The 15,591-nt window shown below is 39.9% G+C and overlaps 1 protein-coding gene across 3 annotated transcripts in view; it reads left to right on the top strand.

The window, feature by feature from the left end:
• The first annotated feature begins 6,382 nt into the window (after positions 1 to 6,382).
• The window catches only part of PRKAA1 (protein kinase AMP-activated catalytic subunit alpha 1), a 28,303-nt gene continuing 19,094 nt past the window's right edge, over positions 6,383 to 15,591 (top strand). For 2 of the 3 annotated variants that reach the window (XM_033109814.1, XM_033109813.1), the window contains exons 1-2: positions 6,409 to 6,509; positions 7,685 to 7,805. Coding sequence is in view for 1 of the 3 variants with exons in the window: in XM_033109812.1 (XP_032965703.1) it covers positions 6,383 to 6,509 (127 nt within the window). In the remaining 2 variants the exon portion in view is untranslated. Of the gene's footprint in view, positions 6,510 to 7,684; positions 7,806 to 15,591 lie in introns of all 3 variants that reach the window. The other variant, XM_033109812.1, reaches the window with a different exon arrangement.

The raw sequence follows: 15,591 nt of genomic DNA, 5'->3' as shown, positions 1-15,591 counted from the left end.
ACCAAACGGACCAGGCACAGTTATTGCTAACCCCTGAGTAGTGGGTTTCAGTTCACTGGCAGCTTGTAGAATTATCCAAACAGCTAATCACATTCTTTACAGGAACCAGGGGCCAGCCCACCCTCTTGATACTGCAAGGTTGTTCATTCTGATCCTGAGAGCAACCTCCATGTGGCCCTGAGTGATATGTACTGCCTTCTTCCCCTAGGCTGTGAGTTTGTGTGACCAATAGATGTTTGTGTGACAGAAGATTTGATATCATCTGTCCTGTGTTGGGTATTGTGTGTTTTGCCCTCATAACCCTACGGAGGGAATTCCTCCTTCACCAACAAGGTGAATAGGAGGCAGTTAAAACAGAGGTTGGGGGATCCTAGGATGGAATGCAGACTGTGACAATATAATCTATTTGAATTATACATGTATGAAACCACCTCACTGAAAATGGTGGAGGGAATACGTGCTTACCTAAGAAAATGGTGGAGTACAAGATTACCACTTGGAAATGAGTGGGGTCTGTAAGATAAAAGACAAGAGGATCTGTATCAAGCATTGGACTCAAGTTGATAAAATCGTTATCCATAGGGGTAAGGTTAAGAATTCTGTTACTTCCGCAAATACATACTCAAATTGAACAATTAAATAAATGAATGTTAGATAATGGAAGCTAGATTTCTTCCTGTTAGAGTGGGAGTTTACAAATAAGCTAAGGGAAGAGGCTAAAATAATCTATGTGTAATAGATTAGAGTTGGTTATATGGATCAGTATGAAGTCATATTTAAATTAGTATGGATGGGGCTACGAAATACCTGACCAATACACCTTAATAGTATCAAGGTCATCAAAACCAGGAATATCTGAATAATTATCAGAGCCAATCTAAGGAGACATGACAACTAAATATAATGTGGCTCCTGGATGGGATTCTGAAACAGAAAAATAACATTAGACAAAAACTAAAGAAATTGGAATAAAGTATGGACTTCAGTTAATGATAACAAATCAATATTGGCTCATTAATTGTTAAGAAATGTACCACATAATGTAAGATGTTGATAATGTGGGAAACCAAGTCTATGAGAACTCTGTACTATCTTCACATTTTTCCTATAAATCTAAAGCTGTTCTAAAAAATAGTCTTTTAAAAAACAAAAAGTATCTGGGAAACCTAAAGAGTAATAATTCCAGCAAAATAAATAAATGAGGAAATAAGGAACTTAGGGGAAGGAAAATACAATAAATACAGGGATGAGATTGGAATACTAAAACACATGCCTTTAGCAGGTTCATTTTTGTTAGAGGTAGGCTGTAAATTGGGGAGAGCCAAAGTAAGGCTGCTTTGCATGTCTGCTTTTCCAGCACCCTCAGTGGACTCCTGCACTGAGGACAGAGCAGCAGCAGCAGACTGGAGGGAGCTAAACTGGGCCAGTCTAGAAAGGGAGACCACACATCTCTGAAGCGCCAAAGCATAACTCGAATTTTCATTTATCCAAGGTCTGCTCGGAAGGATGTGGCTAAAAACAACTACTTTGATAAGTCACCTGGAGTGGGATAAGACCTCCCACCTCACAAAATGCATGTTTAGATGGCCGGTTACTGCTGTCCAAGAAGTCAGGGCTGGTCACCACAGTGTCTGTTCCCTGGTACACTGTTTCAGCAGTCCTCTTTCTTTCAACTTAAATGTTGAAAAAATTTTTCAAGAATATTGTTTTGATGGGGACCAACTTACTAGTCTGAATAGAGAGCCAAATTATTAGCCTGTTCAAGGTGTCGATGTTTATCAACCCCTTGTATTACCAATTTGAGTAAAAGCATGTTTAACAGCAACCAGAAACAGGGCAGTATAATTATCTCTCCCCCCACCCATGATCTCAATTGATCCAGGGGTACAATTTAGACTATCAGTCTACCCTTCCATCTATTTCCCTTAAAATAGAGCAACAAAGATCAATGTGCCTGATACTCAGTGAATCAACTGAGAGACAGCAGGGTTGACATTTTCTTATTACAAGGACCTTATCGGGACCAACCAACTACACCCACCTAGATAGAGATAGTCCAAGGGAGTCTGTGAACAGTGCTAAGATTTTCCCCAGAAAACAGTTCTGGGCTTATACCATTAAGGTTGAAGCTTAAAATTCGTCATCATGAAGGGGTTGCAAACGTTTTAACCTAAAAAAAAAATTCAAACCAAGAGTTAGGAATCATCTACCCTAGTTAACAATTATCCACAAACTAATTGTAATCACTGTAACTTCTTGGGGACATTCAAACATAAATTGACTACTTTTTTTTTCTGTGTCTTCCATAGGTTTATATTGCTTGCAGATCTTCTTAATTATTCATGTTCTCTAAGGAAGTGTTCTGTCCTTGGATCCCTTAACTCTACAAACCGGGGAGATCTCATCCTCAATCATTGCCCTACTTCATCGGCCATTTGTTTGGTGATGATACCCAATGTGTATCTCTAGACTGACGGTTTTTTGGAGTATATTCCTGGATATCCTTACCTGAATGTCTCTTAGATGCCCTAACGTTATGAATGGATTCATTATTTCTATTGAACCCCTCTATTTCCCATCCTTCCAACAATCTCTCCAGAATCCTAGGAGGTAATTAAGATTTCTTCCTTTCTCTCTCTGTCCACATCAATCTCTGTACCTCGCTAATTCCACTTCTAAATACTCCTAGAGTTTTTCCTTTTCATACGTGGTGCTTGCCTCCTCATTTCTTCACTCGATGATTGCAAGTCTCCTGTTTTACCACCACTTTGGTCTTGCTCTTCTCCAGTATATCTTCCATACAAAGTGAGTTTAAAAATATATTTTTTTAAAGTTAATTTTTTTTGACTCTGTAATATATTCATAAGGTTTGAAAACAAAAAGTTGCAAAAGGATACACAGGAAAGTCTGCCCCTTGTGCTGGACTTAGTCACCCAGGTTCCCTTGCTAAAGGCACCAATAGCCATCAGTTTCTTTGGTAAAGAATGTATTTCTAAAATGCATTGACTTCACATCCTCCCATGGCTCATCACTGTAAGATAATGACCAAATTGAGAAGCGCACATGAGGCCTTTCAGGATTTAGTTCTGTTTACCTCTCCTTTCTTCTAAGGAGTCGCTGTGTACATCCAGATTTCATCCCCTGTAACCACTTGCTCTTCTCCACAAAGCCTAAGACTTCCTTCCCTGTGATTTTGCATATGTTGGTCCCCTTACTTGGGATGCTTCCTCCAAGTTCCCCGATACCCCATACCACGTTTTTCCTTGAGTACAAAGCACCATGTCTAAATACTCCCTTAAATGGATTCAAGTTCAAACTTTTGTGGACCTCCACTGATAAAGGTTATGCCCTCCTCTCATAATGCCCTTTTAGGACCATACATATATATTTTTATTATAGCACCTATGATATTGCTTTGCCTTGTTGGAGGCAGATACTGTGAACCTTTGCTTTTTGAGTCCTCAGAGTCGAGCAAACTGCCTAATGCCTACCTGGTTGTTGTTCAATAAATATTAGTTACAATGTAATGACAACTAAGCTAAGGAAATATTAGGCTGCATTAAAAGCAGTGTAGTTCTCAGAATTTTTAGTTCTGGACACCATGTTTAGAGATAGGCATTGAGGAAGTGTAATATCCACTTGACAGTGCAGGGTCTACTAACACTGTGACAGTCTTAAGAAAAGACTAAGGACTCACATCTCCCTTAGAATCTCTGAAGGGCTACAGAGCAAGCAGCTGACAAGTAACTAATGCTCCTCCGAGACCGGAGGTTCTCCACCAGCGATGGGTCCACCTGGTTGGTAGTCTTCATCAGCACTGTGATGTACTGCAACTTATTTGTGCTAATAAAAGCTGAAGTACTGAAGTATGAAAACTACTTTTTCCCCTCCTCTTAAACTCGAGTAGATTCAAGGCTACTTCTATAATGTCACTCCTGCCCACTTACATTCCAATATACTTTGCTTCGATAGTGGCAAAGCTGCAACTGATGGGTCCTGAAACTGGGTGTAAGCCAGTCTACCTTATCTTTGCTTTTACCCTGGAAAATGTTGAACATGTGAATATTATCTATCCTTGGGGAGGGGAGGGGGAACTGCCATCCCAGATTATGAGCTCCTCCAGGGTAAGGAACATGACTTTTCATTTTCTATCTGTCCACAGTGTCTGGAGGTTAACAGATGCTGGGAGAAAAGAAGGAAATGAAGGTCTAGACAATGGATCAATGGGAGAATTAAAGGAAGAGAGAGTGGAAGAAAATGTGACAACAATTTTTAAAAAAGAATGAAGGAAAGAGATAAAGCAAAGGATTAAAGGCAGCTCATTACTTTCTTAGAAACTGTTAACCGGATTCAGTTTTGAACACAACATAAGAAAAAAGAAACAGCAATAAAAGTTGCTTAAACAGACTATGGGAGATTGGATAAGATGGCTTCTAAGTTCCTATTCAATTCTTTGATCTATGATTTTAGGTTTTGTTTCCCCCAACAATGCTTTTGAGTAAATAGTGGTATTTAATGAATATTTATTAAATAGAATTATAATCTAAAATAATACAAAAGCAGAAACAAACTGATGTTTCTGCTAAAATATAGTCTATATTACTTTCTTAATTGGGTCTTCAAAGTTTCATAAAGATATTGGCAGTGGGTTTTCAAAATTCAACTTCAATTTGCTCCCTGGTAAGATGCTCTGTGGCTTAATTGGCACCCTATAGAGCTGAGATACCTTTTTTTTTTTCCCTTTTAGGTTAAAAGAAATAACAGAAACTTGCTGGGCTAAATTCTAGACATGATGCAAATTTAAAGTTAATTTAAGATGCTATTTCTGGTGGGAAAACTTAAAAGTTTTTTCCTCTAAGAGAATCCAGAGATCTCTTTCTGCTTTGTAGCTATCCAAAGAGCCTGAGCTGCAGAAACTCTCAAGGCAAATGGGTAAAGGTGAAGAAACCAGAAAGCAAAAATTACAACAGTAACCACTGCCTGCCCACCCCTCCCCCGCCCCAAATCTCACATCAAAGATTTCTTAACATTTTTGCCCTTCAAAATATGTGCTGTTCATAGTAGAGTAGGAACTGATGATCTACCCAAGGAGAGTTGTAACTGTTCTCTGCTTATTTTATGTAATTCTAAACTCAAATGCTTTTGCTTCTCCTGCAGCACCTTGCTTGGATCAAAGCAGTTAAAACATGGTACTTTGATGTCATAAACAGAAAGTATATAAAAATCAGGAGAGTTGGGTAACTTTCACTAGAAAAAAAGGTGATATTTTTAGTCTTTTACTTTTTATACTATTTTCATGATGAGTTCAACTCTGCCTGACACTAGCCCAAATGCTATGACACTGCAAAATTGAGATCCTATAAACTGTTGTTGTTGTTTTTTTTGGGGGGGGCACTTGATTTTTGTCCATGTTAGGGGATTATAATTGACTAACAAACTCACTTAAAAATTCTATTACAAATAAGTATACTTTCTCAACTTCCCCTCTGATATGGCGTGATCCCATTTGTATTGATAATAGACTAAATCTTACTCATTTCTAGTACAATAAATATTTGTCAACTGATCTGGTTGATGCAACAGTAATCCTTGTTTTCAGTTCAGTTCAACTCTGTATTTTACTGATAATCTAAAATAGTAATTCCTATACATCTCAGGCCCCGAACACAAATACGTATCCCTAACCTGTTCCTTCCGACAGAGTTTGCTTTGGGGAGGAAATTTCAGGAAAGCGTCCAGCAGGAAGAGAGACCGGCAACGTTACTTGAGCTGTCCAGGTGCCCAATAGTAACAACTTCTGGTTCACAGTAAAAATAAAAAGAGACGCTGGAGACCGGGAGGGAGGGAAGACAGGAGGCGATGGAAACTATCAAAGATGCAAGTGACAACTCCCAAAGGTTTCTAGATCCCACCGCGAAGGGAAAACCAAAAGGTTTGACGACAGTGGCAGTGCGGTATCTCCAACCAGGTTCCAATTCGCGCTGCACGAGTAACAAGCCGTCCATCTGCCCTACCCAAGCGGGCTTCCCCGTGCCCATCTTCCCGCTTGGAATCACAAGGAGAGCGGCTCCCCCACCCAGAGTAACACTTAGACGCAGAGAGGAAAGGAGCCAGGGGGCTGCCGCGCAGGTGGGCGGGCGCCCCAGGCCGAAGGGATGCAGGGCGAGGAAGGGGACACCGGTGCCCCTCCTAGCGACCCCCTCCCGCCCCGCCAGGGGGAGCGTCTGCGCCCGACGGCGGGCGGCGGGGCCTCCGCGGGCTGCGCAGGGCGGCGGCTCCGCGGCGCGGCTGCCCTCCCGCGTCCCCACCCCCTCCCCGCCCGGCCGCCCGCCCGCCCCCGGCGCGGCCCTGCCCGCCCCCTCCGCCCCCCTCCCGCGGCGCCATGCGCAGACTCAGTTCCTGGAGAAAGATGGCGACAACCGAGAAGCAGAAACACGACGGGCGGGTGAAGATCGGCCACTACATCCTGGGGGACACGCTGGGAGTCGGCACCTTCGGCAAAGTGAAGGGTGAGGACCCCCGGGGCAAGCCACGGCCCAATCCCAGGACCCAGGCGACTTCCGCTTTTCACACCTCTTCATCCTCCCCCGGCCCCTGCGTTCCTCGTCTCGGGCTCCGCAGCCCCGGTCCTCCCGCCGGCGGGAGCGGAGCCCAACGCGGCCGCCGGGCTGCGGCGCGGCCCTCCCGGGCCGGGTGGGGGTGGGGTGGGGACCGGTCACCATGGCGACGGCGGCGCCAGGGGCTGGTCCGTGCGAGGGGCGGGGATGCGGAGGTGCGAACTTTCTCAGGTGGGCGGTCGGGGGCTGCGCGGCGCGCTCCGAGTGCTGGGTGGGGGCGTCGGGGTCTCCTCCCAGAGCCCCGGGGAACAGAGGCTGTTCTCCCTCCGCTCAGGACCAGCCCATCGGTTCCCTGGCATTCTTTAGCATTGTCCTTATTTCTGTCCTCTTTAGAAAGGCTGTCTACTCACCTGTTCAGGCTGATTCTCCAGTGTGAAATCTGTTAGCACCAAAGTCTCGGGGTAGCTTAGAGAATCATTTAAAAAAAAAGAAAAAAAAAGCCATCTTGTCGGAAAGGATAACTAATTTTTTTCGGAGCAGTTAATGAACATAAACTGGTCCAATACTTGTGATGCATGGTTTATATTCAGAATGCAGACTCCGTGCCTTTAGTGTGTCTGAATTACCAGTTTTGCAGTCTGTATGCCAAACCCGGTAGTTAGTGCAGATGTTGCCTCCAGATAGTATATTAGTTCATTAATGCAGCTCCTTTCCATGTGTTTTCACGGGGTATTTATATTTTAATGAACAATTTAGTGCACATCGTTTGATTTTTTTTTTTTTTTTTAAGAAAAGTGTGGACTCTCTTACCCTTGTGTTTCAACACGGTATTTGAAAATAGCAAACTTGCTCCAATCTACCAATTGTGGCACAGGTTTAATTGCAAACTTTGTGACGCATAATTTTTTTAGGTATTTGACTTTTTTATTAGGGATGATGCAAAGGAAGGAAATACGGAGCTGATAATAATTCATGGAAAGGCTTTGAATAAATAATAGTGTGTGACTTGACTATACTAAGCGCTAGGTAAATACTTAAAAGAAAAAAAAGTTTGTGAAAATCTGTACAGTGAATTAAATTAGTCTTGCTCTACCAGAGCTAAATAAACATTTTCTGATTTTATCTAGGGATGGAAGAGGAGAACCCTTCCTTCTCTTGTCCTTTCTGAGTCATAGAACTGGAAAATTGCTGTATAGCTCACAGGAAGCAACTGCCTAAACCTTGTGAAAAATCAGCAAGGCCTACAATGTAAGAAAGTAAGAAGCAAATGCCAGAATAGGGTAATCACAACCATTAGGGTGGGTCTGTATTAGGTCAGGAAGATGTTTCTGTGTCCTTGAAGTTACTTATTTTGGCTGTGCTGTCTCTATTTTTATGTTAGCGTTTCCAAACTTTTCTTTTAATTTACAAGTAGGTACTGTGTTTCCCCCAAAATAAGACCTAGCTGGACAAGCAGCTCTAATGCATCTTTTGGAGTTAAAATTAATATAAGACCCGGTATTATATTATATTATATTATGTTATATAATAAAGATATATAATGTATTTATATATTATAAAGATAAAACATATTATATAAAGGTATAACACTATAATATATATTATAAAGGTCTTTAATGTAATGTAATACTGGGTCTTACATTAATTTTTGCTCCAAAAGACGCATTAGAGCTGATTGTCCAGCTAGATCTTACTTTTGGGGAAACACGGTATTTGTAAGAAATGCTCATTAATGCCCGCAACATAGTGATGACAATCTTGATGTCCACCCCTCCCAGAGTTCTGCTTGGATTAGGATGCTCATCATTCTCCTAATACAGATCTGAGCAGAGTCAGGTCTCATTTTCTTTTTTGCTAGGTGGCTTTTGGCATGGCAGATAGGAAAGCAAGAGGAAATTTTTTTGTTTTCTGGATTTGATCTGTGATGTGGCTTTGACATGAATCCCTCCAGTGACCGCTGTTCCTTAACCTTCACTCCTCCACATGTGCCTCTGTTGAAGTGTCCCACACACTGTCAAAGTCAGCAACCTCTCCAAATGTAGCAAGGACAACAGTAGTCAAAGGATCATAGGTTTCGTAGGTATGGTTCAATTTGTTCATAAATACATTAGTTGATGTCGGTCAAAATCCTCAACCAGTGCATTTTTTAAGTTGTTAAATAGGTAGGATGCTTTTTGCCCCACGTAATAGAAAATCCAACTCAACCTAGCCAAGAAAATCTCTTCCCTTGGTTCTCTCCAGAGCAAGGAAGTCCCAGCGTACCTCTCATGAGTCTTGTTGGTTTATCCAGTCCCTCTGGCCTGGGATGCCTTGTGCCAATGGCTTAGGCCTGTGTTCCTAAGTAGGCCCTAGCAAGGGAGATGGAATTACCCTTGGGGGAATATGGCCCACTCTTGGATATATGTGTGTGTGTGTTGGGGGGAGGGCATTTAAAAAAAATTATTTTTCAGTTGCAGTTGACATTCAGTATTATTAAGGGCATCTTCTTCTGAGGTACTTGGATGGTGTGAGGGGACAGGATAGATACCTACACAGAAATGGGTATTAATTATTAGGAGAGAGACGGGTACATAGATGCTCAGTGAGCAGACAAAATTAGCTAGTTTACTGGTGACATTGGTATCTTACACTGGCCTTAATTTGGTAAGAATTTTTATGACTAATATGATTAGCCATATATTTCAATGGAGACAATTTGGAGTAGATAGAGCTTTTAAAACTAAATATATTGGTGAATTAATCATAGAAAAGAAATCTAGATGTGATAATGCAATACAGAAAAATTCCCAATGTAATAGTCCACGCTTAGAGGAAATTTAATTTTTGGGAAGGAGTGGACTGTAAATTCATAGTGATTATTTTTTTCCTGTTACAGGCTTAAAAAATCCTTTGGTAACAATAACATTTTGAGGGGAAAGTTTAAACAGACAAGTAGGGTTAATTTGGAATTATGCTTGAATTCTCCTGTTTTACTTCTAAGGTATTGTTTTTTTCTGGTTGTCAAGGTGTTAGTCTCTACTCTCGTGCTGGGCCATTCCCCTTTCCTCCCAGGTAGAACAGTTACAAAAGCATGAATGAACAAAGTCCTGTGACTACTGCAGTAAATTAAAATGGCACTTTTGGTTAATTTTCCAAGAGAAGAGAAGGCTGTCTTTTTAGTAGGGTGGGTGGTCTTTGGCAAAGAAGTTGTTTATACATAGAACCTATTAAGTTGGTGAGTATTTCTACATAAAACTGCAATTTCAGGTAAATAGGTGACTGTTCTTTTTGTGAATGAATCACAGTGGAAGTTATTTGCACATTTCTTTAATTAAAAACATCTGTATATGCACTAGAGCTATATATATATCAGCATGAGTGAATCTCAAGTATGTAAGGTTAGGCCACAAAAGCATAAGTACAAGAATATGTACAGTCATGTTATTCATATATATTTAAAAAACATGCAAAAACACTCATACATTGCTGGTGGGAGTATAAATTGGTACTGCCTCGATAGTGTGAAAGTATTTATTAAAATTAACCCAGTTAATTCAACTTCTAGGAATTTACTCATGGAATTTATTGGGCTCACACAATAAAGCCCAGGAAACTGATTGATATAGTGCAGACCATACCCATGTATCCGAAGGGTTCTTTTTTGCCTGAGTAGCAGGTAACAATGTGGGAGATGATTCGAATCTGGGTAAAATGAGAATATAGATTTCGGGGTGGCCAAAGAATCAGAACAGATGTTGGTACAGGATAGTGTCTCCTCCTCCTGAGGGGGTCAGAGAAGGTAGTAATTTAGGTTGCTGTCGGTCAGTAGTATGGTAATTCCGGCGGCCAGGATGGGAAGGGATAGCAGAAGGAGTACAACTATAATTAGGACAGACCGTGCGAAGATTGGTGTTTGGTATTGAGATAGGGCGGGGGGGGGGGGGGGGTTTATGTTAATGATTGTAGTAATAAAATTGATGGCCCCTAAAATGGAGGATACCCCTGTCAGGTGGAGGGAGAAGATACATTCATGCTTGTGAAACAATGAGTTATTCGTTGCCATATTGTTTATACATGCAAACGATTGGAAGTAACCTTTCTAATAGGACAATAGTTACGTTATGGTTTATTAATACCGTGATATACTTTGGAAACTAAGGAAAAAAAGCAAGATACTTTATATATTTAGAGAGTAATTTCCAAGGTGTATTTTAAAGAGGAAAAATAAGGGGGTAGTAGAATAGTGTGTGTAGTATACTTACTGTATATATAAAAAGCAGGGCAAATATGTATCTAGTTGTAATTGCTTGCAACTGCATGGAGTGTCTTTTTAAAGATACACGTGAAACTGTTACACTAGTTGTTCAGGAGAGAACCAGGTAGCAGGTATATTTCACTGTATATCCTTTTGTACTTTTGAATTGTGTATTGCAAGTATTATGTGTTCAAAAGAATACAGAAAATTAAATTAGAAACATAAATATATGAAAAACAATGTTACTGTATTGTTTATGGATTCATTTGTGGGAAAGACAAACACCACATTCAAGATAGTGGTTATCTCTGGGGAGAGAAGAGGGAGAAAGATCTGGGAAGAGTCCTGCTGAGCTTCAGTTATATTTATACTGTTTTGTTGCTTAAGCTAGTGGTGGGTGAGACATGGGTACTTGGTTTGCCTTTTGGGATGCCTGAAATGTTTTGTTAAGAAAAGGTAGCATGCTCAAATTTCCACCTATAGCTTTTAAAGTTTAACTCCTCTCCAGGATTGTGTTTTCCATAATACTTTTATAAGTGAGATTTGTATTCTTTTAATTTTAGAATGGGAATGAAATCATTAGGTTATTTTAATATCTTCAGTAGATATTTTTGTCTTTGTGACATCTCTTTACTATTTAAAATCCTCTCTTTCAAAGTATGATCTTGTTTCACTTCAGGATTACATATCTGATTAGAAAAGCATCTGTTACAATGTTTTACAGTTTGAAAAAGTTCCCTTTAGAGAGCAAGAACAGGTTGTTACTACCGTGTTCCCTCCTCCCCCCGTATTATATTATATTATACTTTATTATATTAATTATATAAGATCTGGTCTTATAGTAAAATAAGACCAGGTCTTATATTAATTTTTGCTCCAAAAGACACATTAGAGCTGATGGTCTAGCTAGGTTTTATTTTCGGGTAAACACGGTAGCTAATATTTAGTTGACTAATCTGCTGTGATGAATTCTGGTAGCTTTTCCTATGAATGATATACAGATCTTACATGGCAGAAGTATCTGTCTTCTATTTCGTTCAAAAGTAGCACCTTAGCACTGCTGTCACAGTCACAGTGTGCAGAATACAATTTTGAGTTTTGGAAAAGGGGGAATTCTCTTAGTAATGCATATTCCTGACAAAGTCCATTTACGACATCGATTGACTGTGGAACAGCAATTAATTTGGCTGCAGCTGAGTTTAGTCAATGGAGAATCTTGAGTGTAGTTTTGAGGAAAGAGTTCAGGTGTTGCTGTTGTGCCAAGCCCTTTTTCCCCTCTCGTGCACAGTGATGGTCGGGTATAGTGGATAGGTCAGAAGACTCGGAGTCAGAAAACCTGTCCCAACGGAATCACTTAATAGCTTTACCTCCACAAATTGCATCATCTCTCTTTGTCTCATATTACCTGCATCATAGGTTTATTGTGAGGCTCAAATGTGATAATGTGTGTTTCCTGAGCTATAAGACACTGTATTTTCAAAAGTATTATGCTACTGGAATTCTAATATTGAAATATTTTAGTAATTGGGATCAAGGCAAATATTTCTGTTCCTATAAGTAAGGAAAACATAACAGATTATCATCATATGATGGCCTTAAATTACCAAGATTGCTGGGAAGAAAGAGGGAGGAAAAGAATAGTCAGAGGGATACTGCCTGTACTGAAAGAAAATATTGTAGTCATCAATGTTGGGACATTTGAAAACCTTGGAAGGAAAAACCTGTATCCAATTAAGCCTGGGAAATACCAGGTTAAACAAATTTTAACAGGATTCTCTACTATGGGGCTTTTCAGAGCCTTTACTGTGTTAATATGCATAGTGAGAGTTTCCAAAAAAGAGAACGTATGTCCTTTCCCAGGACGTAAGTCCTTTCCCAGGACAAAAAGATGATGAAATCTTTTTCTGTGGAGTTTCCAGTACTAGTGTTTGGTAGAGCATACTTTAGAAAATCTATTATAATTTTAGTTTTATGACTTTTCTAGCCCATAGAAAATTAGAATCCCCAAATTAGAACACTGAAGAGGGGGCTGTAAGAGTTGACTCCTGATAGTCTGTGAATGATGAGGCACAACTTCAGAGAGCAGAACACCACACGCTGGAACATAGTAATAGTCTAGGAGCGAGAAGTCCTATGCAGGTAAGTAACTCCTATGGATGTCACTGGGTGAGGGCACAGGGGAGTAACTAATGCTCACACACGCTGAACACCTGCTTGGTTCTGGCGTCATGTACAGTGTGTTCCATTGAAGAATACTTAGGCATGTGTAGTACAGTATAGAAAACCTGTTTTCAAAAATACTACTACTTTTGTTTGCTTGTTAATGGTGAATATCATATTTTAGAAAACTCACTTATAAACTGATAAACTTAACTGTATTCGTTTCCTAGGGCTATAGTAACACAGTACCACAAACTGGGTGCCTTAAAACAACACATTTATTCTCTCTCAATTCTGGAGGCCAGAAGTCCAAAATCAAGGTTAGCAGGGTCACAGTCCTTTTGAAGGTCTAGGAGAGAATCTGGTTCCTTGCCTCTTCCAGCTTCTGGTGGCTGCTGGTGTTCCTTGGCTTGTGGTAGCAAAACTCCAGTCTCTTCCTCCGTCATCACATGGCCACTTTCTCTCTCTCTCTCTCTCTCCCCCCCCCCCTTCTTATAAGGAAACGAGTCATTAGCTATAGTGCTCACCCTAAATCTTGAATGATTTCATCTTGGGATCCTTAACTAATTACATCTGCAAAGACCCTATTTCCAAATAAGATTGAATTCAGAGGTGGTGCCAGGTAGACATGAATTTGGGGGAAGGGGACACTATTCACCCCACTACACTTGCCATTCTATTTTGTACGCTTATAATTTTATGCTCTTCATTTCTCCTTAATAATGCCTTAAGTTTTGAGGAACTTTTAAATTGGTTTGATAGAATGGATACAATGTCTTCTTGGTATCTTGTCTTAAAATACTGACATTGACATAAGGTGGGTTTTTAGTGGACTGGATTCATTTTCTCATATGGGAAAAAGGTCATAGTAGCAGTACCTGGCACATAATAGTTGCAGGTACTCAACAACAGTTTCTTAAATGAACGAATGAATCAATTTTTAGAATAATTCTTATTAGTATAGGGGAATTCAGTCTATTTTTTGAACTACAAGACTATAACTTAAGGATTCCTCTAATATGTTAACTTCTATTTGTTTTATTAAAAGGATATTTATATTTGTATTACTAAACTGTATAATGTCCTTTTGAGGATTGTCTTTTTTAGAAAGTTACCACATTTCACTTACTATTTTTGGAAACAGCACAAGTTTTTGAGACAGACCTAGATTCAAGTTTTGGCTTTGCAAGTCACTAGCTGTGTAACTTTGGGCAATTATTTCATCTTCCTATGCTTCATTTATCTGTAAAGTGTTGCTAGTTATACCAATCTTCCAGGGTTAGTGAGAGTTACTCATACACCTGGGTACGATGTGGGTATGTCATGAATATTAACTAGTAAATTGTATACCTGAATTACAATATAGTATAATATATGTCACCTAGATTTAAATTTTTAAAAAGTCTTCATTTAAAATTTATACTCAAGTAAATGAACCTGTGTTTTGCCTCTGTGCTCTCCTCTGACCAAGTATTCATAGAGTTTTTAGGTAGTAGTTGAAATCCCTGTCAAGGATTTGGTGCTATGGGTATCTGTGTCTAGCGGTAGTAATCTGTTGAAAAAGTCAGGAGATGGGTTGAACTTTGGAAGCCACAATTCTCAGGATTGGTGATGATTGGAAGGGTGAGGATGGAACAGATTGGGGGGTTTGAAGTTTGTGGGAATGGGAGCTAGAGGCATAGAAATTACAGCTGTTACTTATTTAGCTCTTGGTATGTGCGAAGTGGGTATGTCATGAATATTAACTAGTAAATTCTATACCTAAATTACAATATAGTATAACATATCACCTAGATTTATATTTTTAAAAAATATCTAGGGGTGGCTGGATGGCTTAGTTGGTTAGAGCACGAGCTCTGAACAACAGGGTTGCCTGTTCGATCCCCACATGGGCCACTGTGAGCTGCGCCCTCCACAACTAGATTGAAACAACTACTTGACTTGAAGCTGATGGGTCCCGGAAAAACACACTTAAATAAAAGCTTTAAAATTGCCTTTTTTTAAAAAAAATGAAATACCACCCTTAGTGCTATTCTAGGACATTGACTACCCTTTTACTACCTCAAAATGTTCTCTTGGCTTACCCAGCCATGAAAAAGGAATTAGTGTTCTAATTTCTCATTAAAAAAACAAACTAATCACTATCCTATCTATTTAGTTCTCAGTGTCTTCATGTATGCATTTGAACTCTCTCTCTTTACAGTTGCTGTTGAGGCACCTACCCCCGCCTGCCACCGGTTCAATTTTTGACTATTTATAGAATCATACTTTCGTGATTTCTTCTATTGTTTCAAAAGTGAAGACGTTATGCCTTTATATTTCAAATTAATTTATAATTTGATGAAATGCTCAAGTATTAAAGACGTTTTGAGCTGTATCTTGATTGGTTATTGATTTCATTCCATTCATCCCTTTCTGGGAGGCGAGGTGGGGTTGCTGCTAAGGTGGAGTACATAATATTCTGCCCTCATGACTCGTAAGTTGAATCTTACTTGATCCCCTGTTCCCGTCCCTCCTATTCCTGCTGATTTCTTCCTCATTTTCTGGTATGTGTTCCATAAAATTTTGCCACATTTCTGTTGCAATTTACTGCTTTCTAAATGATTTTAATTTTTCTATTGCAAAATAGGTCTTGCTCTG

Source organism: Rhinolophus ferrumequinum, chromosome 7 (assembly GCF_004115265.2).
Source record: "Rhinolophus ferrumequinum isolate MPI-CBG mRhiFer1 chromosome 7, mRhiFer1_v1.p, whole genome shotgun sequence".
Taxonomy (NCBI): Eukaryota; Metazoa; Chordata; class Mammalia; order Chiroptera; family Rhinolophidae; genus Rhinolophus; species Rhinolophus ferrumequinum.
The sequence above is the reverse complement of the archived record's forward strand: the minus strand, read 5'-3'. Positions and strand labels throughout refer to the sequence as shown.